Source organism: Diceros bicornis, chromosome 13, assembly GCF_020826845.1.
Source record: "Diceros bicornis minor isolate mBicDic1 chromosome 13, mDicBic1.mat.cur, whole genome shotgun sequence".
NCBI lineage: Eukaryota > Metazoa > Chordata > Mammalia > Perissodactyla > Rhinocerotidae > Diceros > Diceros bicornis.
The window spans coordinates 22,359,130-22,385,523 of NC_080752.1; the positions used below are offsets into that span (position 1 = coordinate 22,359,130).

Consider the following 26,394-nt stretch of genomic DNA (forward strand, 5'->3'; position numbering starts at 1 on the left):
AATAGTCACAGAAGTCCACTCGATGTCAGGGTGGAGACAGAGCCCCAAGTTCTGGGTGGGAGGAACACAGAGATCACGTTATGGAAAGGGCACATGAGATGGGCGAGGTCACTGGGCCTCTGTGAACAACACAATGTGCCATGTTTGGCTTTTGCACTCCATGAAAGGGAGCCGTTGGTGGGGTCTGAGCAGGTGAGTTGCTTCATCCAACTTATCAATAAGATTACGGCTGCTGTTTTGAGAACAGACTGCAGGGAGTCAAGGGCTCAAGCAGGCAGACGAGTCAGGCTCGGGGCTGGCTTGGCTATGGCAACATTCCAGCAAGGCTGGTGGTGGCCTGGACATAGTGGGTGAGGTGGAGGAGGTGGGAGGCACTCAGGCTCTGAAGGTGGAGCCCACAGGCTGTGCTGGCCGTCTTTGTGGAGGTCCATCCTGCAGCCTTAAAAACCATCGCGGGTAGGGGTGGGGGTGGGGGGGGCCGGCCCGTTGGCGCTGGGGTTAAGTGCACGCGCTCTGCTTTGGCGGCCCAGGGTTCGCAGGTTCGGATCCCAGGCGAGCACTGACACACTGCTTGTCAAGCCATGCTGTGGCGGCATCCCATATCAAGTAGAGGAAGATGGGCACGGATGTTAGCCCAGGGCCAGTCTTCCTCAGCAAAAAAAAAAAAAAAAAAAGGAGGAATGGCATTGGATGTTAGCTCAGGGCTGATCTTCCTCACCAAAAAAGAAAGAAAAAAAACCATCCTGGGGGTCAGCCCTGTGGCCTAGTGGTTAAGTTCGGCACACTCCGCTTTGGTGGCCCAGGTTTGGTTCCCAGGTGCAGACCTATACCACTTGTCAGCAGCCATAGTGTGGCGGCAACCTACATACAAAAAAGAGGAAGATCGGCACAGATGTTAGCTCAGGGCAAATGTTCCCCAAGCAAAAAGAGGAAGATTGGCAACAGGTGTTAGCTCAGGGCAAATCTTCCTCAGCAAAAAACAAAACAAAAAAATCCCCATCCTGACTCTGAGGACTCTAAAGATGTCACCCCAGCCTCCACCTCTCCCTCAGTCTCATCTTGTGCATCTGCTCTCCCACCCTCCCCTCCACCTGGGGCCCGAGACTTGCCAGGACTCATTGCTGTCTTTCCCCATCCCTGGCCCCCTGCATCCAACCCATCAGCAAGTCCAGAGGGCTCTGCCCACAGAGTCATCCCAATCTGCCTGCTTCTCCCACCTCCACTGCTATGCCACCACCATCTCACGGGTACCCTGTGCTTCCCTTTTCCAGGTGCAGTCCGCTCTGCACTTGGCAGGCTCTGTGAGCTGAGGAGACCTCGTCACACTCACATAAACTCCCCAAAGTCTTCCTGTTGCCCTGGGAGTAAAATCCAAGGGCTTCCATAGCCCCTGGGCACAGAGGTGCTAATTTGGCATGACAACTCTCACTTTTGAAAGATGAAATCTATCCTGTAAAACTGTTCACTCAGAAAAATCAAATAATGGCAACGATCTTCTATGAGGTGGGCAGTCAGACGATGGTCCCCGTTTCAGTTGTACCCCCGGGTTTTAATTTATGAGATGGCTGAGTGATGACAGGGAGAGGGTGATGCCATTGAAAGAAGATTCTTATTACATTTCACACCATGCCCCCCAGGGCCACAGGGGAAGCCCCAGTGTCAGCCAGGACGAGGAAGCAGGATCAAGGAAGCTCAGGCCAGAGCCTTTATTGGGGTTCCCACGGGAAAGGCAAGGCAGGGCGGGAAACAGTTTAGGATTGGTTTGTTGGGTAATCCCAGTGGGCCTTGGTGCATTGGGGTTGTCCCCAGGTGTCTGGTACCTGGCCCTGGGTGATTTAGGGCCGGGAGGACATCTGCTGGAGGTGTGAGAGAGAAGGTGGCAGTTGAGAGTATGGGCACTGGATCACAGGGGAGATGTAAACAACTGTGGCCGTTAGTTTGGCCCTGTAATTAATGGATGTCACTAGACAAATATTGAATCTAAGAAAACACAGTAAGAACGCTCCCATGTACAGAACGAGCAACTGAGGGTGACACCCCCATGGTGGACAAAGGGGAGACCATCGGGTTTTGGTCAGATTGTTGCTACAACTCAGTCTCTCCACCAGAGTCTAGAGAAGCCTGGAGCTGCAGGGGTGATAGGTCCGTGGGAGTCAGTGGGGCAGTCCCAGGGCCGGCTACAGGCCCATTACTGGGGCTCAAGCCACTGCCTCCTCCTCCAGGAACCTCTTGGCTGTTCTCCCCTCTGCCCAGGCAGGTGGCCTCAGCTCAGAAGGCAGGAGCCCGGCACACTCCGAAGGCTGTGGGAGCCAGGAGCTATCTGTCCTGCTCTGGCCACGTGGGCTCAACCCTGAGGCGAGAAGCCAGGGCCCCTGGGGCCCCTCTGTGCCCCCAACACTCCTGTTCTCCGCAAAGGGCAGGCAGCGCCTGGGACAGGCCCCCTCGGACACCAGATCCTGGGCCACCTCACCCCACTGCGTCCTCAGGGTGGGGCTGGCCCCTCGGCTCAGCAAAAGCTCTGTGGTGGGGCCGTGGCCACACTCCACAGCAAGGTGCAAAGGGGTCTTGTGGAGCCAACCAGCAGAGTTGACCTGCGTGCCCCTGTCCAGGAGGTGGCCGGCGACCTCCACGTGGCCTCCCCGAGCAGCGTGGTGCAGGGGCGTGAGGCCCAATGAGTCCCGAGCATCCACCTCAGCTCCCCAGGCTGCCAGCAGCTGGACGGCAGGCAGGTGTCCACGGGCAGCAGCCCTGTGCAGTGCAGAGCGCCTGTGCCTGTCCTGGAGGCTTGGGTCTGCCCCGTGGTCAAGCAGCACCTCCATGTCCTGGAAGAGTAGGGAAGGAGAGGGCAAGGGCCAGCCCTGGCCAGGCCGGTGAGGGGTTTGTCTGCCCCAGACCTCATCTGGCCTTGGCCGTTCGACACTGCTTCCCCATTCAGTAAAGGAGCCAGTGCCTAAGGCACCCTGGAGGGGCTCTCCTTGGAGACTTCCACTTGTCCTCCCAATCATCCTCAACAAATCTGAGACTTTGCAGCCCCTGCCGCCCCGCCACGCTGCTTGGGGGCTTGCTGGACTCAAGCGCAGGCCTGGTGCTCAAATATTTGTTGCTGCAGTCACCAGAATCAAATCTGAATGCCAGACCATACGTCCTCCCGGGGCTTCCATGAGACGGTTACAAACGAGAGCTTAGTCAAGGCTGCAGTCTGGTTCCTAGCAGCCGGCCCCTCCCCGCCACCCTCCCGCCCTCCGGTCTTGGACGGAGAGTGCGGCCCCTCCTGCCCCTCCTGCTCGAAGGGTCCATCACGTCCGCGCCCTCCCGGCAGCTGGGTGGGGTGGGGTGGTGCAGTCCGGTCGCTTCGGGGTCCAGGCCCGGACGTACCTGCCGGTGGCCCAGGCCGGCCGCAACGCCGAGTGCTGTGGCCCCTGCGCCGTCCCGGGCGTCCACCCGCGCCCCACGAGCCAGGAGGAGGCGCAGGGCCGCCGTGCGCCCAGCTGCGGCCGCCACGATCAGGGCACCGTCCAGGCCCGCGCCGCCGCCCGCCGCCACCAGCTCGAGTACCGGCAGCCAACCGCCGGCGGCCGCCCAGTGCGCCACCGTCCAGCCGCGCGCGTCCGCCGCCGCGGGGCACGGGCCTGGCGCGCTCAGCAGGCGCCCGGCCAGCAGCGTGCGGCCCAGGGCAGCGGCCCAGTGCAACGGCGTGAGGCCGGCCCGGGAGCGCGCTGCTGCCGTGGCCCCGCGGCGCAGCAGCAGCTCAGCCACCCGCGAGTGCCCGTGCCAGGCGGCCTCGTGCAGCGGTGTGCGCCCCGCCCGGTCGGCGGCTCCCACCGGCGCCCCGCGCTGGAGCAGGAGACTCACCAGAGGCACGTGGCCGCGCAGCACGGCCAGGTGGAGCGGGGTCCTGCCGGCGCGGTCCCTGAGGGGTCCAGGCGTGGGCGGTGTGGGCGGGGGCGGGTGGGGGACAGGGGCCGCGTCCTGCCCTGCCGGGTGAAGCCCCCCTTCCTTCCAGTGAGGAGGCCGGGCCCGGGAAAGAGACCTGCTACCTTTGCCCATGAAGGGACCCTCTCCACCCTTCCCCAGGGACCTCAGTTTTGCCCGACGGGTGAAGAAGCTCCTGCCCAGTGAAAGGACTCTGGCCTAAGTAAGGTAGCTAATACCTTTGCCCATGAATGGACCCCATCCCCCCATCCCCTCCGACCCAGCTCCCACTGCCCAGCGAAGCGACCCTCACCACCCCACCCTGACCCTGGTGAAGAGACCGTGTCCTGCCCTGGGGCTCACCTCTCCTCCACACTGGCCCCTTGCTGCAGCAGCTGCGTGGCCAGGCCCACGTGACCCCTCCACACAACCTGCAGCAGGCACCCCCAGGCCTGTGAGACACTGGGCCCCTCTGTCCCATCTCCCAGGGCCTCCTCGGAGCCCAGCTCTATCCACTGCAGTTCCTCTCTCAGGTCTTGCTCACCCAGCTCAGAGCTCCTGGAGTCCATCTGGGAAGAAGAGGAATCCTGCATGGATGCTGGAGGCCTCTGGCCGGCCCTGGGCCACATACCTCCAGGCCAACATGGACCCCTCATCTCCCTGGGGACCAGGCCACTGCTTAGCCTCCTGAGGGGCTTGGCTCCCAGTTACCCCCGGAGGAAGTGCGCCCAAGGGTTCTGTCCTCTGGCTGGGGGTCCTCTCCGTGCTGGTCCTGGCCCAGCCACAGCCCAGTGGCCCTCTCATGAAACTCCTTCTGAAGGCTCCCAGAGGGCTGAAAGGCTGGAGCTGCAGTTGTGTGTGGGGTGGGGGGAGCAGAGCTGCCTCCTGGGCCAGGCTAAGGGCCACCTCCCCACACTGTTTACCCAGCAACTTAAGGGGATGCCCTGCCTGCCAGCAGCAGCCCCTGCCCCAGCACCCTTCCTCCCCTGCCAACTGCCAGGGCCCTGGCTTGGCCTCCCTCCCGGAGACAAAGGCCAGGCAGGCAGGAACACGCCCGTGAATGTCAGCTCCTCCAAGGAGCACAGTCTTTGATGTGCCATGACTTGCCCCCAAGGAGACGCCCACACGCCTCCCCAGGGCTCCCCCCTCAGGCCATGCCCCTCACCCCCACTCCTGTCCCTGATCACTAAGACCCCCTCAGAGCTGGAGCCTGGCCTCTCTCCTGATTCCACGCTGGAGAGGTGGGCAGGGTGAGGTGGGACCCTTCCCTCCCATGCAGATGCTACCCAAGGACAGAAGATTCACCACAGACACCAGGCCGCTGACCCGGATGAGGGGAGGTGGGGAGTAGGAAGCCCCTGGAGAGTAGGTTGAGGCAAGTCTGCAGAGGCAGTGAAGGGGCAGACCCTGGGGCAGTAGAGATGTTCTACTGCAAAGGGAGGTTTTCAAGAGAGAAGCCACATCTGGAAGTGGAACAGTGATGTTGCAGGAGGGGCCTGAGTAAGGCCTCCAGTGTGGGTCACCTTGATTCTGGGACCCTAGGGCAGGGTGAGCCTGCGGGGGCTGGCCCTGAGGACTCCTTCCCATCCACCAATCCCTGGGTAAGGCCACCTGTCCAGAGCCCAGACGAAGAAGGAGGTGTGGCCAGCCTTGCCCCTGCAGCTGCCTCTTGTGCCTGTCCACCAGAAGGTAGCACAGTTTTGGGGCGGTCGCTCCCACCCCAGCCCCCCTCCAGCCCACCAGGCTCCCAGGGATGAAGTGTCCTGAGGACCCTGTCCTGGCCACTACCCCCAGAGAGGGGCAGCAGAGCCTTGGCCCCTCCCCCACCTCCCTAAGAGAGCAGCCCTTCCAGGTGCCGGGTCCAAAGGGTGGGTCTCCAGACAAGGGGCTGAGGAGCCGCATCCCACCCCCACGCCACATGGACCCTACCCAGTGAGCCTCAGACACTCTGCTCAGATGTCACCTCCCCAGAGGGGCCCTTGAGCCTGACTGCCAAGCTGAAGCAACCTTGTCCAAGACCATTTTATTTCTTCTTAGCGCTTCTCACTGCACGAAAGTATCTATTTTATTTTAAACGTCTGCCTTCCTCTTCTAGAATGAAGGCTCCACAAGGCACGTCACACACTGGCAGGTTCGGTGGGTAAAGAATCAACACGCTGGTGCCGGCCCCGTGGCTTAGCGGTTAAGTGCGCACGCTCCGCTACTGGTGGCCCGGGTTTGGATCCTGGGCGCGCACCGACGCACCGCTTCTCCGGCCACGCTGAGGCCGCGTCCCACATACAGCAACTAGAAGGATGCGCAACTATGACATACAACTATCTACTGGGGCTTTGGGGAGAAAAAAAAAGGAGGAGGATTGGCAATAGTTGTTAGCTCAGAGCCGGTCTTCCTCAGCAAAAAGAGGAGGATTGGCACGGATGTTAGCTCAGGGCTGATCTTCCTCACAAAAAAAAAAAAAGAATCAACATGCTCTGGGTGGATTCAGACAGTTTATTGCTTAAGTAGCCAGCAAAAGCAAGAGGAGCAAAGGTGTCAGCTCCCTGCATCCCTTGTCCCACAAGATGGCCCTGAGACTAATGGAGCCAGATGGCAGGTGGCACCAGGGGGCGTGGGCACCCTGTTGCTGAGGAGCCACTTCCAAGATGCAGATGCACCCTGGGGGCCTGGTGGAACATCCCGTACCTCGTCAGACCCAGGGAAGCCTCGTGACAGCTTCCCCAAAGGCAAAAGGCAGTGAGAGCCGGCCGTGTGGCCTGTCTTCCCATGTTCTGCCACAGCCTAGCGCATGGCAGCTTGCTCATGTGGGCTCTGTGGATTCGTGCCAGGCTGGCAGAGCGCCCACCAGAGCCAACCCCATATAGGGCAGTGGCCTCTGCTGGCCTGACTCACCACTGAATCCATGGGGTCTAGAGCAGTGCCTGGCACACAGTGGGCGCTCAGTGAGTGTTTATTGAATGAGCGAATGAACAAATGAGGGACCCGAGGAGGGAGTGGGCTTAGAAAGGAGATGAAGCAGGGATCCTCTCTATCCAAACATTATCATTTACAACATTTTTTACTCCAAATTCACTATCTGAATAAATAAACAGCTACCGTAAGATCTTGGCATGCGTGTGCCCATGAAGACAGTTAAGTTGCATGCACAGAGCAGCAGGGCTTGGCATGCACTGCAGAGGAGCCTCAGCAGTTGGCCTGACAGGGCCTGTGCATGATCACTGTCATCCTCCCCTTCGTATGTATATGAAGGGAGGTGGTGAGCTTGAGAGGTGGGAGAACATCAGGAGAAAGTTTGGGAGAGGTAAAGCAAAGGGCAAAACAGGGTTCCCGTCTGATGCTGTGCAGCCTCCTTCCTTCAGCTCACAGACAACCCACTCGTTAGTGTAAGTGTCAGCTGGTTGTGTAAGTAGTGTTTGAAATGCCGTGTGTCATGCAGGAAAACCCTAGGCTGAGAGGGGCCACAGCTGGGGATGAGGGGACGAGCAGGGATCAGGGCTGGGAAATGGAGTGGGTGGTGACCTCCACATGGCGGCCACTGATGGGGCAGTTGTCAGAGTCCAGACCTATGAAATGAAGTCGTTGTGTGCGGGCACTGGAAGCGGGAAGAGGGCGGGACCAGGAGGGAGGAGGGCTCTACTGTGGGCCATATGGACAGCTGTGCAGGTCCTGACCAGAGCACTACAGGAGCTGCCTAGCAGAGAGAGGCTCAGCTTGGCAGTCGGGGAAACGGGGGCAGGAGTGTGGCTCTGGAGACTGATGGTTGGGGCTGGACCTACCTGGGCCAGGGTGCTGCCCTCCAACCAGGTCTACTATCTGGTTGCTGGGGTCTGGGTGGGGGTCTGACCTGGGGACCTAGGGTTGACCCTTGGGGGCTTCAGGCCTGCCATCTGACCACCACTGTGAGCCCACCAGGCCCGCTGCCCATGAGAGCATGAGTGAGCAGGAGAGGGAGACAGAGGAAGGTGAGGGAGAGGGTGCTTCAGACACAACACCCATGCTGCCCCGAAGGCTTCCTGACTGCCAGGCCTCAGCCCTGATGTCCCCAAGGTGGGCAGGCCTGGCTGCGGGAGGCCTCGGGACCCTGCTGCTGCGAGGCCGGGCGCTGGCCGGGCTCCTGCTCCACCTGCTGCTGCCCACGACCGTGTTCCTGCTGGTGCTGCTCCCAGCAGCCGCCACCGTCTACCTGGGATTCCTGTGCCACTCGAGGGTGAGCTGAGCCCTCAGTGGGTGGAGGCGGGGGACTGGCCGGGATCCCTGGGGAGTAGGGGTCCTGTGGAAGTTCAGGACCCTGGGGCTGGAAGTGAATCTGCCCCCTTCTGGCACGGCCCCTTTGTCTCCAGAGACACGTGTGCCCCTCCCTGGAGAGCCCTTCTGCCAAGCCCCCTTCCCCCACATGGCCACAGCAAAAGAAGGGCTTTTGTTTGTCACCCGAGGAGACAGCTCTCTCCCCTCCCCTGAGGCCTCCCAGCCTTGTACCAGGGGTCAGCAGGGTCTGGACAGCTGGGTGGGGTGGGGAGAGGAGGGGGGTTCCAGGAAGAGAAGATGAAGATATTGTCAAATTTCACCAGTCCACAGCCATTCCCCACCCCTCACCCCCCACACAGGCAGCCCCTCTCAGACTCCTGCTGCCTTGGGCTGGGTTTCCCTGTGTGGAATGGGCTATGGCTTGGTCTGGGGCAGGGAGGATGTAGGCAGACAGGACTCCTCGTCCCCTTTCTGTAGGCATAAGGCAGGGGAGAGAGACTGAATACAGGGCAGCAGAAGAGAAGGTGGCACCAGCTGGTGACAGCCTCAGGTAGGGGCTTGAGGTCAGATGCCAGCATAGGGAAGGGCATGGGAGAGCAGAGCGAAGACAAAAGCAAGGGTCCGGCAACAGGGAGACAATTCTCTGAGCCTCCCCTCAAGGGACTCCTACTGGGACCATTTACTGCCTGGGTCCCCCATTTCCTATTCTCTACTCAGAAACTGGCCCACAGCCAGCCCCAGGCGCCCCGCTCCCCCAGCCCTCACGCCCGGCCATGCCCTGTCTGACCAACAGCCCCTCCCCGCTCTACCTTTTCCTTGGCCCCACCCCGGAATTGATTCCCCGCCCCAGTCCACTTGCTCGTAGGCCCCATCTCTGGCCCGGCCCCCTGGGCGTCTCCCCATCCACCTGCTCCCTGACCCCGCCCCATAATTGAGGTCCTGGTCCACCCGCTCCCAGGCTCTCCCCAGGCCACGCCCCACTCTATCTGCTCACGGGCCCCGCCCGGGTGCACTTGCTCATAGGCCCCATCCCTGGCCCCACCCCCAGGCCTCTCCCCATCCACCTGTTCCATGGCCCCGCCCCATAATTGAGGCCTGGCCCACCCGCTCCCAGGCCCCGCCCCTAGGCCACGCCCCGATCCGCCTCATCCTTGGCGCCACCCCGGAATTGAGGCCCCGCCCCAGTCCACTTGCTCCGCCCCTAGGCCTCACCCTATCCACCTTCTCCCGGGCCCCGCCCAGGCCCACCTGCTCACAGGCCCCGCCCCCAGGCTCTACCGTGGTCCACGTTCTCCCTGGCCCCGCCCCGGAATTTAGGCCCCACCCCCAGGTCCACCTGACCCCCCCCCCGCCCCGCCCTTCCTGACCGCGCGCCTCGCCCCCAGGTCCACCCGGCGCCCCGCCCCGCGTGCCGCGTGCTGCTCTCGGACCGCGGCTCGGCTGCGCTCATCGTGCTGGGCTTCCTCTCTCTGCCTCCGCTGCTCGTGCTCGCTTCGGCTGCTCGCGCCCGCCTGGCCCGGTGCCTCCGCCCGCTGTTGCCGCCCCCGGCCTGGAGCCCCGGACCCCGCTGCCACTCAGGGTCCGGCGACGGGGGCCGGGCAGGACGCCCCACCGACGAGGAGGAGCAGCTCTGCGCCCGGGTGTGACCCCCAGAGGCCTCTCCAAAGGACCCTGAGACTTCCAGATCCTGGGAGATGCCGAACTCCCCCGTAACTCCCCTAAGATGTCCCCAGGCCGGCGAGCTCGGGGTCTGCCTCCAGCTCCCGGCCAGGGAATCGCGTGCCTGCCGCGCGGCTCGATGCGCAGTGCTCCGAGCGGCCGCGGGATGGCACCGGCCTGCCCCGCACTGGGTCGGGCCTTCCCCGCCCTGGAGTCCCCCCCCCCCCCCTCCCCCGCTTCAGGGAGGCTGCGAAGCCCCCATGGAGGGGGAGATGGCTCTCAGAGAAAGGCGGCCTTCCTGGCTTCTGCCACCCAGCCTGAGACCAGGTTAGAATTCATCCTGTGACCGGGGTCAGGGCTCAACTTGTGACCAGAGTTAGCATTCAGATAGGCGCCAGAGTAAGGGCTCAGTCTGTTTTCTCTGGGTCAAGATCTTCTCTGAGTTGTGTGGTTTTAAGCATGTTTCTAGTTGTGTATATGTTCTTATTTATCCTCTTCGTATACACTGTGTTCCGTTTCCTCGGATTCATACCTTTCATCAGTTCTGGAGAATTCTCAACCATTATCTCTTCAATTCTGCCTCTCATTCATTCTACATATTCTTTCTTGGGGACACCTATGAAATGAAAGCTTCACCTGTTCCCTTTACCTCCCATGTCAGTTCATCTCTCTCTTGTATCTTCCATCTCCTGTCTCTCTGTGCTACGTTCTGGGCAATTTTTTCATCTCTCTCTTCCAGGTCACTACTTCATTGGCTGTGTCTAATCTGCCAATTAACTCATCCATTTAATTTTAAATGAACATATCTAAAAGTTATGCTTGCTCATTATTTAAATCTGATCTTTCTTTTTTTTTTTTTTTGGTGAGGGAGAGTGGCCCTGAGCTAACATCTGTTGCCAATCTTCTTTTTGCTTGAAGAAGATTGTCCCTGAGCTAACATCTGTGCCAGTCTTCCTCTATTTTGTATGTGGGATGCCGCCACAGCATGGCTTGATGAGTGGTGTGTAGGTCCACACGTGGGATCCAAACTCTTGAACCCCAGGCTGCTGAAGCAGAGCACACAAACTTAACCACTACGCCACTGGGCCAGCCCCTGATATTTTCCTTTTTAGTATATATTTAGATCTTTTTTTTTCTTTTTTGGTGAGGAAGATTATCCCTGAGCTAACATCCATCTCAGTCTTCCTCTATTTTGTATATGGGATGCCACCACAGCATGGCTTGATAAGCGGTGTGTAGGTCCGTGCCCAGGATTGGGACCTAACAACCCCAGGCCTACAAAGCAGAGCTGGAGACTTAACCACTACTCCACCGGCCAGCCCCAGAATCTGATCATTTTTGATGCTCTCTTGGTGCATGCTCACTTTTTTTTCTGGTGAGGAAGATTGTCCTTGAGCTAACATCTATGCCAATCTTCCTCTGTTTTGTACGTGGGACGCCACCACAGCATGGCTTGATGAGTGGTGTGTAGGTCCACGCCCGGGATCCAAACCCTTGAAGCCTGGGCCACCAAAGCGGAGCTCGCAAACTTAAGCACTATGCCACTGGGCCAGCCCCAAGCTTCAATTTCTTGAACATTTCACGTATAGTTATTTTATATTCTGTACCTGACAATTCCAATTCTTTAGTCTTTGGGGGTCTAAATCTGTTATGTGTTGTTTTTGGTGAGTCTCACTAATAGCACATTGTTTCTTTGAATGTTTGCTCCTCTTTAATTGTCAGCCCACACCTGTGAAGACTCTGAGGATGAGTCCCTGCAGAGAGGACCCCCTTTGTGAGGCAAGACCGCCTGGGCCTCGTTAGGGTCCTGGTGTAGTAGCTGCCTGTGTGGAGTGCCCACACTTTTTTCCCTGACTGCAGTGTGGCCAGTATGGCTCTCCGTCCCTGTGTCCAGCGGAGTCTCTACTTTCCCGGTTTCCCTCGTCATCCTGGGTGTCTGCTCACTATTCTTCTGTTTAATTATTTATTTATTTTTAGTGTTTAATTTTGGGGGGAACTTGGAGATATTTACTTCCTTATGAGCCCAGCAGTGTATTAGAAATGTGATTCGTGCAGAATCTAGTGCCAGCTGAAAGGCTTTTCAAAGGATCTTGTGCACCATATTGCCAGCAGGGCTCTGCCTGCTACTGGCAGGGTCAGGGCTCAGACGTGCCCAAAGGTCAGGGCTCAGGGTTCAGGGTATGACCGGGCTCAGGGCTCATCCCATGGCCTTAAACAGGGCCCAGTGTGTGGCTGGCTCAGATCCAGCAGGAGTTCTCGGGGTTTTCCAGTGGTCTGTGCCCAGTAAGACAGGAGTCTGGCTGGCTGCCCAGTGCCCAAGGATAACTCGTACCGGTTCGAGGCCGCCTTCCTTCCCCTCCTGCTGGGGCTGGCCAGGCTCTGGCCAGGCGTTAAGGATGAAGACTCTCCTGAGGATTCCCCTGGCCCCGGAGTCATCAAAACAACAGCTGGGCCTGGTGGGGGTGGGGAGGCCGCCGTGCGTGGGAGCTCAGCTGCCCCAGCCGCTGAGTTCGTAAGGTGTGTCCCAGCTTCCCAGGCTGGCCCTGACACCCTGCATGGCCTCCAGCTGGCCCCAGGGACGACCTGCCTCAGCCTCAGCTCTGCCCCACCTGCTCACAGAAGGAACACCCTCGGGGCGGGGGTGCTGTGGGAGGTTCACAGAAGGGGTCTAGGGGTCTGCTCTCAGGGGGCCAGCTGTCAGGGAAGTCAGGAACATCAGATCGAGGTGCTGAGCTGCTGAGGGGGCCAGGCGGAGACCCCCACTTTGGGTGGTAAGGCTCTTTCCCCAGGTGTCCAGGCCCCTGCCCCCTGGGAGTGTACCTGGCCGTGGGGGGCCTCCAGGCTGCGTGTGCGTGCACGTGTCTGTGTGTGTGTGCGCATGTGCGATGCCCTCTGCTTCCCCTTGCGCCCTGGGTGGGGGCGAGTCCCGACCCCACAGGTGTGGGCTCTGCAAGGTTTCCTGACCTGCCCAAGGTCACTTGTTCATTCACAAAGTGTTTTCTGGGAGCTCAGGTGGTGGCAGGCACACCCTCAGACGGCAGCGAGTCGCTAGGAGGGGTCCAGGGAATTTGGCCAGTTCTTTCCCCCGAGCCTGCACCCCAGGCATGTGGGCCGGGCAAGGGGTGCTGGGCAGGAACCGAGCTGGGGTGGGTGAGTGCTCGGTAGGAACAGACAGAGTCCAGCGTTGGCTCTGAGGGCTAAGGCCTCTCCCACTGCCCCCTAGGTCCCACCACCACCGCTGGGGAGCCCCCCAACCAAGGTGTTGACACAGGTCTCTCCCTCCCTGCCCACTCCTTCCTCATCCAAGCCCACCTGGACCCTGCCTGGGGCTGGGGCAGGTGTGGTGGTCACCGCCCTGATGCAGAGGTTCTGGCAGAGGGAACCAAAGAAGCTGAGGGTCCCACCTGGGGAAAGGCACCTGTTCAGAGCCCCGCACAGGCTGAAAACCCAGGAGCATTCTGGACACCTGCATTCCTCTTTGCCTCCCACCCCCTGCCTCCTGTTAGGCTGTACCTCTCAGGGCAGCTACCGGGGTGTCTCCTTCGAGGCCTGGCATCAGCTCCCACCCTGCCCCTGCACATGCCACCGGTCCTTGCCTCCCCTAAGAAGGCCTGACAGCCTGCCCTTGCCCTTTCTGCCCCCAGGCCTCCTTACTGTCCTCATGCACACCGGCTTTCCCCTACCCCAGGGTCTTGGCACTTCCTGCAGCTCCTGCCCACCTGGTCTGACATGGCCCCACCCTCCATCGGAAAAATAAGTAGACAAGCATCTTTGCAAGCCACGGCTGTCCCCCTTCCAGCCTGGCCGTGCTGGGAGGACAGGGCTCTGCCTGGTGCCTGGGTGTCCCCCGTGCAGAATCTGGCCTGTGGCTGGGCCCAGCACAGAGGTGATAGATGAATGCAGACAGGGTGGCACCCACCCTGTGCCCAGGCTGCCCACCCTACCAGCCGTTTCCCCTGCCACTCTGGCTGTTGCCGGCAGGAGGACTGGGTATGGGTCAGCTCTGGGGCCAGAGCGGGCAGGCCTGGGCTCGCAGGCAGTGAGATGATGGGACCTCCAGACCCCCAGGACCGGTCCTCAGGCCCTGGCGCGTCCCTCACCACAAACAGGCAGGTCAAGTCTAAAAGAATGTGTGGGTGGGGCAGCTGGGTGGGTGGTGGAAGGGGCCTCCAGGCCCTGCTGCTCTTGGCTGCCCCCTCCCTCTGCCCGACTTACTGTTGCTGGGGTCGGGTCAGGGGGCCTTGGCCTCACCCCACACCCCCACCCCACGAGAGCCACCCCTTCCTGTTTCTGTGTCCCCTGGTGTGTGCGTGGGTGCTTGTGTGAAAAACAGCAGCACACGGCACCCCGCAGGGTGGGGGCGGGGCCCAGCTGCTCTGCCCCTCAGGCCCAGCAGAGTGCCTTTGCTGGGGTCAGGCGTGGAGTCAGAGGCTGCCGGAGCTGCCCTTTTCCCTGGGGTCAACATGACCACAGCAAGCTGGGGACAAAAGGCCCTTCTTCTCTGCAGAGGCTGGACTGACTGTGCAGAGGCGGGAGCCTTCTGCAGATTGGGTCGGGCAAGGCTGGTGCCCACGGAGAGCAGTGTCCCCAGGGTTTGCGGAACTCCCTCCACCTGCCTGTGGACTGACCGCCGGGGTGGGCCAGCTCCTGGAAGTGATGCCTGGGGACTCCTGGACTGGGCCAAGGCTGCGGGGCAGGGCCACCTCAGCACACGGGCTGTTCCTGCCTCCTGCCTCCAGGACTCCAGGACCAGGCAGGGACTGGGCCCACTGTGTCCTGGCCACCTCTGTCCTCTGGCCCTTCACCTCTCGGCCTGTCTTCCTTCAGAGAAGTTTCCAGACTATTATCTTTGTTTCCTCTGGCATCTGCCTCAAGCTCAGCCCTGGGCCTGACCACTACACCCCTGGCTGACCCCCATGCTCCCCCGGGACCCTCTGTCTGCCTAGTCTCCCCTCTGGGGGTGCAGGACACAGAAGTAAAACTTGCCATGATGTTGGCAGCAGGGGTAGTGTGGCTGGCCAAGCCACGGGGCAGAGCAGGGGGCCAGGAGAGCAGAGCCGGTGGGGCAGGGGCAGGGGTTTCTTCCAGGGGTCAGGCGAGAGCTGAGCATGAGCAGCGGGAGTGACTGTGGGCAGAGCTGAAGAGGAACTCGGCCAGGGCAGGTGGCCGAGCTCAGCCAAGGCTGGGTAGAGGCCCCGGCTGACCACTCCCAAGGCTGGGCCTCCCATGCTTTCTCCCATTGATAGAGAAGCTGGAGGGAGGAGGGCGGCTGCTTCCTCGAGGGCCTGAGTCACAGCCAAGAAGACCCGCTCAGTTTTTCCAGAAGGGACGGAAACTTCCCTGTCAGCCCAGCAGTGCAGGCCGAGGTGTGACTGTGGGCCTGCCCGCTGGGCAGGATGGGGGACAAGCAGGGGAGCCACTGCCTTACCAGAGGGCGGATCCACTGTGGCCCAGCTCCCAGCTGGGGCAGGTGGGTGCCCAGTGAGATGGAGGATGAACCAGGAAGTGTTTGCATGTGTCTACCTGGGCGTGCCTCCCCCAGGGCTTGCTGGGTCAGCTGTCAGCTGGACCCCGGGGCCGCCTCCAGCTGCTGCTGCCTCCCCATGGCCTCTGCTCACAGTCCCCATCTCCACAGCAGCCCTGGTCAGCCTTGTGCGCTGGGGGCTGGGGGCCTGGTGAGGCCCCTCTGGGCGACACACCCTGGACTTCGGAGGTCCAAGCCCGTTGCTCCCTCCACGGGGCCCAGGCGGAAGCACAAGGCAGTTTCTGGTCCCAGCCGAGGCCTGAGGTCTCTGGAGCTGAGCCAGCACCGCCACTGCCAAGATTCCCTGCGAGGGGTGGGGGCGGCGGGACACAGTTCTCGCTTGTTCCTGCCCCAGCTCCTCAGGCTCACTGAGCCGCTTCCTTTTTTAGGCAAAGTCAGAGCTCCAGCCTGTCTCACAGCCCCGCGGCTCTCACCTTCCAGAAAGGGAGGAAGGAAAGCCATTGAGTCCCATCCGTCCTCCCTGCTGAGCATCCTCCTGGGGAGGGGGCAGGGAGAGGACATCCTGGCAGGGACGCCTGGTTGCTCTCGGGACCTGTGCCCCCCCAGCTCTGCAGAGAAGAGCAGCTGGGAGAGGGCACTGGTCACCCCACAGGAAGGCATCTTGGGTGTGAGGGGAGCAGGGCTCTCCTGGACCTCAGCTCCTGCCCAGGGGACACTGCCCTGCCTTACCTAAGGGCAGGGAATCTGCCCTGGGGGACTGAGCACCCTTTGGGATACCGCATGCAGCCAGCCACCTCTGGTCTGGCCTCGCTGAGATCCCAGGATGCGAGGCTCCTGTGTCCCCTCCAGAGGGCGTCTCCAGTGGGCTGCTGGGGGTCTGTTCCCAGTCCTGTGTTGGACTTCTGCCCGGACCCTGGGGGACAGCAATAGGACCAGCATGGTCACATTGGACAGGGCCTGAACCAGCCATCCCCAGCTCCTATGACTCTTCCTCCAAGAAGCCAAGCGGTGGGGGCGGAGGGGGGCTTTGTGTCCTTCAAGAAGCTCCCCCTCAAGTGTCTCAGGCTTCTGTCCCGTCCTAATGCCCTTCGTCCTTTCTAAGTTCGGCCCCTCCAATCCCTGTTGGTCAGTCCTTGGGGACACGTGTCCCAGCCCCTAGACACCTACCCCTCCCCCAGCCCTGTGGCCGAGGCAAGTCCAGGGCGTGAGCCTTGGCGGGGGGATGTTGTTCTTGGTGTCACCCCCAGCCCCTCACACCGCCTGAGGTTCTCTGGAGCCTGGCTTCAGGGACTCCCAGCACTGGGGAGCCACGGCAGTGGGCCTGGGGACGACCCAGCTTGGCGGCTCCCTGCTCCCTCCTAGCTGGGAGCAGGGGTCAGCGCAGACCCCACCGCCCCACAGCCGGAAAGGGAGACTGCGGTGTCTGTGTGCGCGCACGCCCGCGCGCGTGCCTCGGCCGCAACTCGGTGAGCGCCGCGCGTCGCTGCGCGCCTGGGTCCCTCCGTGTGCGCGTCTCCGCGGAGTCTGTGCGTCTCGGCACGCGGGGCGAGCGCGCGCGGGGGGGCGGGGCCTCTCGGGGGCGGGGCCCGGTGCGGCCGCGCGGCGGCTCGCCCTGCAGCCCCGGAGCCAGCGAGCAGCCAGCGGAGGACGAGCGCGTCCCGTCGCGCGCGATGCTGCCCTGGACGGCGCTCGGCCTGGCCCTGAGCCTGCGGCTGGCGCTGGCGCGGAGCGGCGCGGAGCGTGGTGAGTGCGGCCGGGCCAGGCGGGGCTCCGGCTCCGGCGCCCCCTCCACCCCCGCCGCCCGCGCGGGCCGTCGCTCTCCTCCCGCGGCCGCGGGGCGGGGCGGCCGGCAGGGCACCCCACCCACCTGTGGCGGCCGGGCCCAGGTGCCCCAGGCGGCTCCACCGAGCGCCCGCCGGGGCGTGGAGGCCGCCGTCTGCTCCGCCGGCACCTGTACGGGATCGTGGGCCCTGGACGGAGAGGGGAGGTGTCCGTCGGGGAGGCTGTCCCTGCCTCAGGTTCCCTCTCCTCGGAATGACCCTTAGTAGAGGGATGGTAAGAAGGTTGGAGTCGCCCCACGGGATTGGGGGAAACAGGCCGCAAGGCCCAAACCATAACCGAGACACCCCAGCCCTCGTCTACCCATGGCCCAGCGGTGGAGGGACCCATCTGCCTCCTGGGGTGCCAGGAGGAAGGGGAAGGCCCAGGAGGAGCTGCTGCAGCAGGTAACCTGCTTCCTGGGTCCAGATAGAGCAGAGGATGGGGGCCAGGGGAGGGGTGCCATCATCTGTAAGTGGGGTCAGGACTCCAGCCAGGCCATCTGGGCTGTGGAAGGGGCTGCGATCAGTGCTTTGTCTTCCCTATCCCTCCACCTCTGCCCCCAGGCTCCCTAGCTGCTGTGCACCCCCCACCAGTTGCCTTACCCGAGGCTGAACTGTGTGGCTGAAGTCCAGCCTGGAGGCTGCTTCTCTGGACGCCAAGCCTGAGAAAGGAGCCCCTGTGGCCTAGGCCTGTCAACCCACCACTCCTGGGGCTGGGCTAGGACGCTTGGTGACTGCTGAGGAAAGGGAGGGTGGGGCCTGCCCAGTGGCCTAGCTGTTAAGTTCGCATGCTCTGTTTCAGTGGCCCGGGGTTCACGGGTTCAGATCCAAGGCGCGGACCCACGCACCACTCGTCAGGCCACGCTGTGGCGGTGTCTCATATAAAGTAGGGGAAGATGGGCACGGATGTTATCTCAGGGTCAGTCTTCCTCAGCAAAAAGAGGAAGATTGGCATCAGATATTAGCTCAGGGCTAATCTTCCTCACAAAAAAACAGAAAGGAGAGGGAGAGTGTGGAGGCTTGGAGGGGTCAGCTCTCCTTTATAGGTAAGACATGAGCCCAGAGAGTGCCCCAGGTACATGGCCAGGGTGCAGAGCTGGAATCCTCTCCCGTGCACTGGGGTGCCACCCCCAGCACCTTTGGGGTGGGACTGAGCAGGCTTTCAGGGCCTACTTGGGTAAGGGCAAGTGCCAGCTTAGGGAAAGCTCAGGCCCTGGGGGTCCTGCCCTGGGTGTGGGCTGTCTGGGGGCACCACCTGAGGCTGAACCCTCTCCCCTTCCCCCAGGCCCCCCGGCATCGGCCCCCCAGGGGGACCTGCTGTTTCTGTTGGACAGCTCGGCCAGCGTGTCTCACTATGAATTTTCCCGAGTTCGGGAGTTTTTGGGGCAGCTGGCAGCCCCACTGCCCCTGGGCCCTGAGGCCCTGCATGCCAGCCTGGTGCATGTGGGCAGCCAGCCGCACACCGAGTTCCCCTTCAACCAGCACAGCTCAGGCGCGGCTGTCCAGGATGCCATCCGTGCTGCAGCCCAGCGCATGGGTGACACCAACACTGGCCTGGCACTGGCGTACGCCAAGGAGCAGCTGTTTGCCGAGGCGGCAGGTGCCCGGCCAGGGGTGCCCAAGGTGCTGGTGTGGGTGACAGATGGTGGCTCCAGCGACCCTGTAGGGCCTCCCATGCAGGAGCTGAAGGACTTGGGTGTCACCATCTTCATCGTCAGCACTGGCCGTGGCAACCTCCTGGAGCTGTCGGCCGCTGCCTCTGCCCCTGCTCAGAAGCACCTGCACTTTGTGGACGTGGACGACCTGCACATCATTGCCCGGGAGCTAAGGGGCTCCATTCTTGGTAGGTGGAAGGAGGCAGGGCCTGGGGGGACCCAGGAAGAGAGCTGGGGTGAGACTGGAGCAGGGGCCAGGGCTGCCAGGATAGTGGTGCTCCCTGGGGGTTCAGTGGGGAGGTGATATACAGCTTCTCTGTGCATCCTCCAGGGACACGCTCCAACTGTGCGCCCCTACCTGGGCTGTGGTGGGACAGAGGGCCAGCCTGAGTAAACACCTCCCTGTGGGGTTGTCTGCTGACAGGCCCAGCCCAGGGCTGGAGGCCCATGGAGTGGGGGGCCTGGTGTGGGCCAAGGGGCCCAGGGCCTGCACTAGTGGGATGTGGCTAAGTGTAGAGGATGAGGAAGGAGGTTCCAAGCCTGAGCACTCTGCAGATGGGTAGCATTTGCTCCTGGACGTGTCCCGGGTCACCACGCCTCGAGAGAGGAGAGCCAGAGGGTCAGAAGGGGCTGGGATTGCCTCTCAAAGAGCTTGGGCCCTACTCCTCGGGGTGAGGACAGCCACTGAGGAGTTTGAGTGGGTTTGTGCTGCAGGTGGTTGTGGGGATTGCTGGAGAGAAGGCCGGACAAGGGAGAGGCTAGTAGCTCCCCACTGACTTTCTTCTGGACCCCCTCGCCACCCACCCTCAGTGAAACCCTGCAGGGGGAGGAGCTGGAGATGAAAGGCCTGGTCACTGGCTCAGCCTGCTGTAGCCACTGAAAAATGCCACTAACTCCAGGGTTCTTCCCCAGTCTCCGCCTGTGGGTTAATCATTCAGCTGAAACTGGAAGGAGTTGGACTGTGGGTGGGAGGGAGTAGAGGGTCCTCCTGAAGATTTCCCCCAGGGACACCTAGCCCCTGGTGGCCCCTGGGTCAGCCTCTGTGGCTGAGCCTGGAGGGGACAGCAGGAGAAAAGGCAAGCAGCTGGACAAGAATGCCCCAGGCTGCTGGGCAGTCAGGCAGTAGGGTGCGGGCTCCTGGGATTGGGGGCGGGGTCTGAGTGTGGGGAATGGGCAGGAGAGCCAGTGCCAGGCTGCAGCTGGGGCACCGGGCACTAAAGGAGGAAGCACCAGATTCCCAGACATTTATCAGCCTTACTCGCCTGCACGGTCACTTAGGCGGCAGTGTGGTGCTTGGTGTCACAGGCTCAGGAGTAACACACATCTGGGGTCCCCCTCTGGAGTGCCCCCCACCACACTCTCCTGGGGACATCAGGCATGCAGCACCCTGCTGAACCCCAAGTCCAGCTTCTCCTGGAGTTGTCACAACTCCGCCGCCCTCAGGGCATCCCCTGGCCTCTCATCTCCTGGCTGCACCATCAGCCCCCCTTTGCCTTGACTGTCCAGAGCTGAGCTGACCCCAGACCCTGGGCTGGCTACTCTGGCTGGGCAGGGGGCTAGTTCTCTGTTCTGGTTCACCATATTGGGACCTGCCACCTTTGAGGGCCATTTGTCCAAGCCACTGGACTGGGTGGGAGGTGGCTGCTATAGCTCCCCACTGGTCTGGGTTTGGGGCCTGGGCAGGCAGGGAAGCTCCTGATGGGGCCTGAAGTGGGGGGCTGTACTTCCATCCTGTGTCGTCGTCCCCCCCACCAGTTTGCATATCATTAGCATCCGCTGGGCCTGGTGGAGGCGGGCCTGGCTGCCCAGCTCCTAGTCCCCGCATCTCTCTGGCCAGGTGGCCCATACCCCTGCCTCTGACCTAAGAGTCTTCCCTGAGTCAGCAGTCAGGGCCCCAGGTCCGGGCGCAAAAAGGCGACCTCCGTTCCCTGACCCCCTGCACCATCCGCAGACGCGATGCGCCCGCAGCACCTCCATGCCTCTGAGGTCACGCCCAGCGGCTTCCGCCTGGCCTGGCCGCCCCTGCTGACTGCCGACTCGGGCTACTATGTGTTGGAGGTGGCGCCCAGCGCCGAGCCAGGGACCGCGCGTCGCCAGCAGCTGCCCGGGAACGCCACGGACTGGGCCTGGGACGGCCTCGACCCCGACACAGACTACGACGTGGTGCTGGTGCCCGAGTCCAACGTGCGCCTCGTGAGGCCGCAGCACCTGCGGGTGCGCACGCTGCTGGGTGAGGCGGGGTCGGGGCGCCGGTGGGGCCTGGGGCCGCGGGGCTGGGCCGGGAGGTGGGGCGGGGGCGCGGGGCTGGGACCCCGGCTCACAGGCTCTTCCCCCGCAGAGGAGGCCGGGCCGGAGCGCATCGTCATCTCGCACGCCCGGCCGCGCAGCCTGCGAGTGAGCTGGGCCCCAGCACTGGGCCCGGCCGCCGCGCTCAGCTACCACGTGCAGTTCGGGCCCCTGGGGGGCGGCGCGGCGCAGCGCGTGGAGGTGCCCGCGGGCCGCAACAGCACCACGCTGCAGGGCCTGGCGCCCGGCACCGCCTACCTGGTGACCGTGACGGCTGCCTTCCGCTCCGGCCGCGAGAGGGCGCTGTCGGCCAAGGCCTGCACGCCCGACGGCGAGCGCAGCCGCCCCCCGCGCCCCCCGCCGCCGGGATCCGGGGGCCGCGAACCGTGAGCCGGCCGCCCCCGCCCACCCGAGGGCCCCCTTCTCCCGAGCCCGGCGGGGGAGGCGCCCGCCGCCGAAACCGGGGTCTTGCCCGGGAGGTGGGGGTGCTGGCCGGGCCTGACGCCCCAGTCCTCCTCCGCGGCCGGAGGGCTCCCTGCTCTGGCGTCTGCTCTCCAGGCGGACCTCGCCTGACTCCTGGCCGGACCCTCCACTGCAGCCCTGGCAGCAGCGCGTGCCGTCGCGACCCTTCCCCTGCGCGACCCAGAGCTGGGCGCTTGGTGGTGTCTTTTGGTCAGGATTCAGCGGGAGATGAACAGGCAGTCTAGGGGCGGGTTGAGAATGTAAGCCCCAGGACTGGCCCCAGGGCCCAGAAGCGGAGAGTGGCTGGACAGCCGGACCTCCCGCTTGTATGAAGGGCCAGTCCCTCTGGTGGCAAGGGCTGGCATTGTTCGAGGAAGTGTGGTCCAGCTGGCCGCTGAGCCCCTATGGCCACTCAAGTCCTGGATGTTGATAGAAGGTGAATGGGGGATGGGGAGGAGCTGGCTCTGGCCAGGTCCCAAAGGCTTCCTGGAGGAGAGAGGATCTGTAAAAGGGCAGGGAGGAGTGCTGCCATGTTGATGGTGTGGTCAGTGGCTGAATGGGTGGAAAGGCAGCCTTCCTATCCAGGACCCTGCTGGGCCCAACTACGGCCACCCCAGATGCAGACAGCACCTTTGGGAGGAACGGGACTGCAGCCTGGCTTTCGGGACTCTGGAGGCAGGAGAGCTCCTTGCCCCACCAGGCCCCAAGGCCAGCACTGGCAGGGAGCCTCCCTGCTTCTGGGTGGTGGGCTTCCATGTAGGGGGGGGTGGGGACAAACAAGGTTCCCCTGGGTGGGTTCACCTCAGCAATTCTCTGCAGCATCTTCTGACCCCACCTCCCCTCACTACTGACTATCCTGGGGCCACCAGACAAGTCCCAAGGGCAGGCAGTACTACTGCGTCTCAGCCCCACCAGGCATGTCCACGTCTGCCTGCACCAGCTCAGTGCTCACTTTGCCTCCTCCCCACTAACATCCCAGACTTTAAAATACAGTAAATCAGATGTAAGCTGAGCCGTGCAGTCTCCTTAGAGTGCTTTACTCCTTGTCAAAACACGCCAACCCGTCAAGGTCTCCAGTGGAGCAGTGATGCTGCCCCAGCTGGTGCTGGGGAAGAGGAGGGGGGCCGTCCTCCTCTGGCGCCGGGACTCAGACCACCATGCCATCTGTGCCCCTTGTGCACCTCCTTGAGAGCCTGGGCCCCATTTCTGCGGGCCAGGACCCTGCGGTTTGGACCCGTGGTTATTGGAATGAGGGGACAGTGGGCCTGGCTCTTCTGGGCTGCCCCCGCCACAGCCTTGTGCCCAGGGTGCCCTCTGCTGGCAAGATGACGCCCTCAACTGTAGTTTGACTCTCCACTGCCCCTGCTAATGGGAAACAGAGACCCTAACCCAAGCAACTGCAGGGCTGAGAGAGGTGGTCTTGAGGCCCCTGACAGGTTCTCAGTCCGCCTGCTCGGTCTTGGCTGGCATGTGTGTGGGGGCAGCCTTTATGCAAGCTGGCCTGTGGCCATTTCTCAAGAGACTGACTCTGAGCATCATGAGGCCCCTGCCCAGGCACCCCAGGCTGGCACCCCTCCTAGCTCAGTGTTCTGGGGGGCCGGCTGTGCGCGAGCCCAGGGTTTGCCTACGTGACGATGGCAGGGAGACAAAGGGCCCCACCCTGCCTGTGTGAGCAGAACAAGCAGAGTGGGAACGGGAGCCAGGGCGGTGGGTACAGGGCCTCAGGGGCAGGTGGCAGTGCCTGGCCAGGCCAGACTCGGTCAGGGGGCCACAGCTGGGTGGGTGTTGGGTTTCTCCTCCATGCCCTGCAACCCCCTCGAGTCAAGCCCGGGGAAGCCTGAGTGGGACTGTGGCCTGTGTGGCCACTGCATGTTTCTGCTTACACCTGACCAGTGGTCAGCAGGCTGCCAAGGGTCAGAGACTCCTATGACCTCAGCCTGGGACTTGAGCCTGATCTGCCCCCAAGGGGCAGGATGCCCCTAAGCAAGCCTGTGTCCCGCACCCCAGTCCCTCGGGTGCTCAGAGGTCCAAGTCCATCGGCCACTTGGACGGATCCCCTTTCTGCACTGAGCCCCCTGGTCCAGCTTGTGGAGCACTGTGCAGGCAGTGGGAAAAGCAGCACGAGCGTGCTGGCAAGTTGTTTCCTGACGGCACCGTCACACACTAGAGACAAGCCGAGTGATGAGCTCCTTCCCCCAAAACACGCCCTCAATCCCGGGAGAGGGCAGAGCAGCTGCAAGACACATACCCCTAGTCCCTGGAAGAGGCCCCGGCTTCGCCTCATGTCTGCTGGACAACACTGAGGCCCAGTGAGAGGAGTCCCACGTCCATTTCCACGCCAAGGAAGGCCTCTCCTGGAGGAAGTGCTGCCCTTGGCCTCGTCCCAGGCAATTCTGAAAGGTCCTTGAGTCTGCGCCCTGTCTGGGAACATTCTCCAGGAAACAGTTTTGTCCTGGTCTCCCCTCACACCCCTCCACCTCCCCTGACCTGCAGCCTTGACTCCTCGGTCAACTGTGGGTCTGGGGCCGAGGCTGAGGCCTGCCAGGACTGACACATGCCACTTCACAAGGTAACCAGGAGCTTCCCGACGCATACCTGGAAATCAGGAAGGGCTGTGTTGTGGTTGCTTCTGCTTGAGGCAAGAAAAGCAAGAGGTTGTGATCCGCTGGGCAGGCAGGCATCCACATGGCAGGATGGGGTGGGGCCGGGAGGAGCCTGGCCACCCTGAGGGGACCCCAAGAGGAGGGGACCCCAAGGGGAGACTCCTCTGCAGCGGGGAGGGGGGCAGGGGGGTGTGGACGCCCACGTGAGCTGCTCTCACACCTGCTGGTTCTCACACTCCACCAGGGAAGGGCTGCTGCTGCCGTCCCTAATTTGATGAGGAGAAACCCGAGGCTTTCACCAAGGCTGTGCGTCACACTCATGCTGTGTGGGGCTCGCCCAACAGCAGGGGGCTGCGAGGGCCAGGTGCCGGCTCTCCAGCTCTGTCAGCTCTTGGACGAAAGCTATCTGAGAAGGCCGAGGGCAGCAGGGTCTGGAGTTGAGGTTTCCCGGAAGTGGGGTGTCCACCAATTGGTAGTGCAGCCAGCTCCTTACTGGGGCAGGAGCTGTTTCTGTGGCGACGGTAATAAACGTCAAGTGCAGAAGCACAGCCCCATATGAGGACACTCGAATCCTCGCAGCCTCCTGCTGGGGAGGGGATGGTTTAGGAAAAATGAAAGCTCAGGTGCAACAGCTGTGTGTTTGCCCCTTTTTTCTGGGCTGAAACATTTTCTTCCAACATCCATTAAAACAGCCACAAAAAGGGGTCTGCCTGGTGGCACAAACGGTTAAGAGTGTGTGCTCCGCTTCGGCGGCCTGAGGTTCGCGGGTTCGGATCCCAGGCTCTCACCGATGAACTGCGTGTCATGCCATGCTGCAGAGGCGTCCCATATAAAAGTAGAGGAAGATGGGAACGGATGTTAGCTCAGGGCCAGTCTTCCTCGGCAAAAAAGAGGAAGATTGGCATCGGATGTTAGCTCAGGGCTGATCTTCCTCACACACACACACAAAAAAAAACCACCACAGAAAATGCCAGTGGAAGTCCTGTCTCCCTCTAGAGGTGAGCATGGTGAGGGAGCACAGGGGAGATCCTGCCCCTCAGGTCCCAGCCCTTGGTGGAAGGTGGACCCAGCCCCAGCAACAGAGAGGCGGGGGCCCTCCTGGCTGCCAGCCCTGGGGCAGGGGCCTCTCGAGCCTACCGCCACTCTCAGGAAGGTGGAGGGCTGAGGTCTCCTGGGTGCGGGGTGGGGTGCCCCTTATTCACTGACATGTTCTCACTAGGAATTAAAACACCTGCCACTAATTACCCACTTTTCAGAAATGTAGGTGAACACACCCATGACAAATTACATCATCTTAGCCAGAAACACTGAAAGCTTTACAGGAAGAAAAGGACCCCTGTCCGCAGCAGGTGTAGGGACAAGCACAGGGAGGGAGAGCAGTGGGTGGCCAGCGGCCTGCCTGAGCCCCCGCCTGGAGGCCACGGCCCACTTGGCTCTGGTGTTGCATGTAGGGTGCACAGCGCTGCCCAGGGGAGGGGGTGAGAGCCATGAGCTGCTCAACTCACCACGAGGCTGGGGTCCCGGCCAGCTCCTGCTCCAGGGCCAGCCCCTGCTGGACACCAAGGCATCCCAGGCAGGGGTGCGCTGCTCCTCTTCCCAGGGCCCCTCCCACGGGCACCCACTCACAGCCCCTCACAGAGAACACCAGGGCTCTCTTAGTGGCCATGGGGTTTGAGTGACTGTTGCTTCTGAGGTCTGTCGAGACTGCAGCTGATGCTGCTTTTCTCCAGGAAGGCGGAGGCCCTGGCTCAGTCCTGCAGAGGGCAAGGGCGCATCTCCTATCATCAGCAGGAGTGGGCAGGCAGCTGAGTGCCTGTGCTAAGGGCCCCGCCGCCCCACGTGCCCCTGGAAGTGCACGGGTCTTCGGGGTTAACTTCATGGCCTCTGAGGACGGCCTGGCTGTGCTGACCTTCTGCTGGTTGGATCTTCGGGTCCAGCTGGAGGTGGCTGGAGTTCTGTCGGGGAGAGGGCAGTGGGATGGGGCATCCCAGTAGGCAACTGCTTACCTAAATGCAAACACAGTGCAGGAGGATGAGGCTGGAGGGGCAGCGAGCTTTGGGCTCGGTCCTGTCACTCTCCAGTCCCGGACACATGTCCAAGGGCTCTGCATTGCTACTCCTCAGACCTCTCCTTAACCTCCAGGGCCACAGCGAGGGGCTGCACGGGCCCTACGGAGAGCTGGGAGCCCTGCTTTGGTGGGCAGGGTGAGGACCAGCACCCTGGGGGCTCAGGCCTGGGAGGGCTGGGCCAGGGCCTGCCCAGTGGGAGTG

The 26,394-nt window shown here is 62.3% G+C and overlaps 3 protein-coding genes across 9 annotated transcripts; 2 read left to right on the forward strand and 1 right to left on the reverse strand.

Annotated features, from left to right (window-relative positions):
• Positions 1–2,280: 2,280 nt before the first annotated feature.
• On the reverse strand, positions 2,281–4,496 carry ANKRD65 (ankyrin repeat domain 65). The gene is given in 4 exon segments (XM_058552001.1): positions 2,281–2,444; positions 2,447–2,822; positions 3,376–3,910; positions 4,276–4,496. Coding segments are annotated over 4 exon segments (1,245 nt in total). The 5' UTR covers positions 4,482–4,496; the 3' UTR covers positions 2,281–2,316.
• Positions 4,497–7,790: 3,294 nt separating this feature from the next.
• Positions 7,791–10,027, forward strand: TMEM88B (transmembrane protein 88B). Its single transcript, XM_058552640.1, has 2 exons — positions 7,791–8,116; positions 9,540–10,027. Exons 1-2 carry the CDS (start codon positions 7,841–7,843, stop codon positions 9,798–9,800), a joined length of 537 nt encoding a protein of 178 aa, XP_058408623.1. The 5' UTR covers positions 7,791–7,840; the 3' UTR covers positions 9,801–10,027.
• A 22-nt stretch (positions 10,028–10,049) lies between these two features.
• Positions 10,050–21,507, forward strand: VWA1 (von Willebrand factor A domain containing 1). Of its 7 annotated transcripts, none has more exons than XM_058552646.1 (4): positions 10,050–10,140; positions 18,404–18,961; positions 20,725–21,003; positions 21,112–21,507. In XM_058552646.1, the coding sequence occupies exons 1-4, from the start codon at positions 10,074–10,076 to the stop codon at positions 21,447–21,449; spliced, it is 1,242 nt and encodes a 413-aa protein (XP_058408629.1). In that variant the 5' UTR covers positions 10,050–10,073; the 3' UTR covers positions 21,450–21,507. The 7 variants fall into 7 exon arrangements, with proteins under 7 accessions (XP_058408629.1, XP_058408626.1, XP_058408628.1 ...); XM_058552645.1 differs by lacking the exon at positions 10,050–10,140 and adding an exon at positions 16,918–17,041; XM_058552642.1 differs by lacking the exon at positions 10,050–10,140 and adding an exon at positions 17,013–17,041 and having other exon boundaries at positions 17,683–18,961.
• The last annotated feature ends 4,887 nt before the right edge of the window (positions 21,508–26,394 follow it).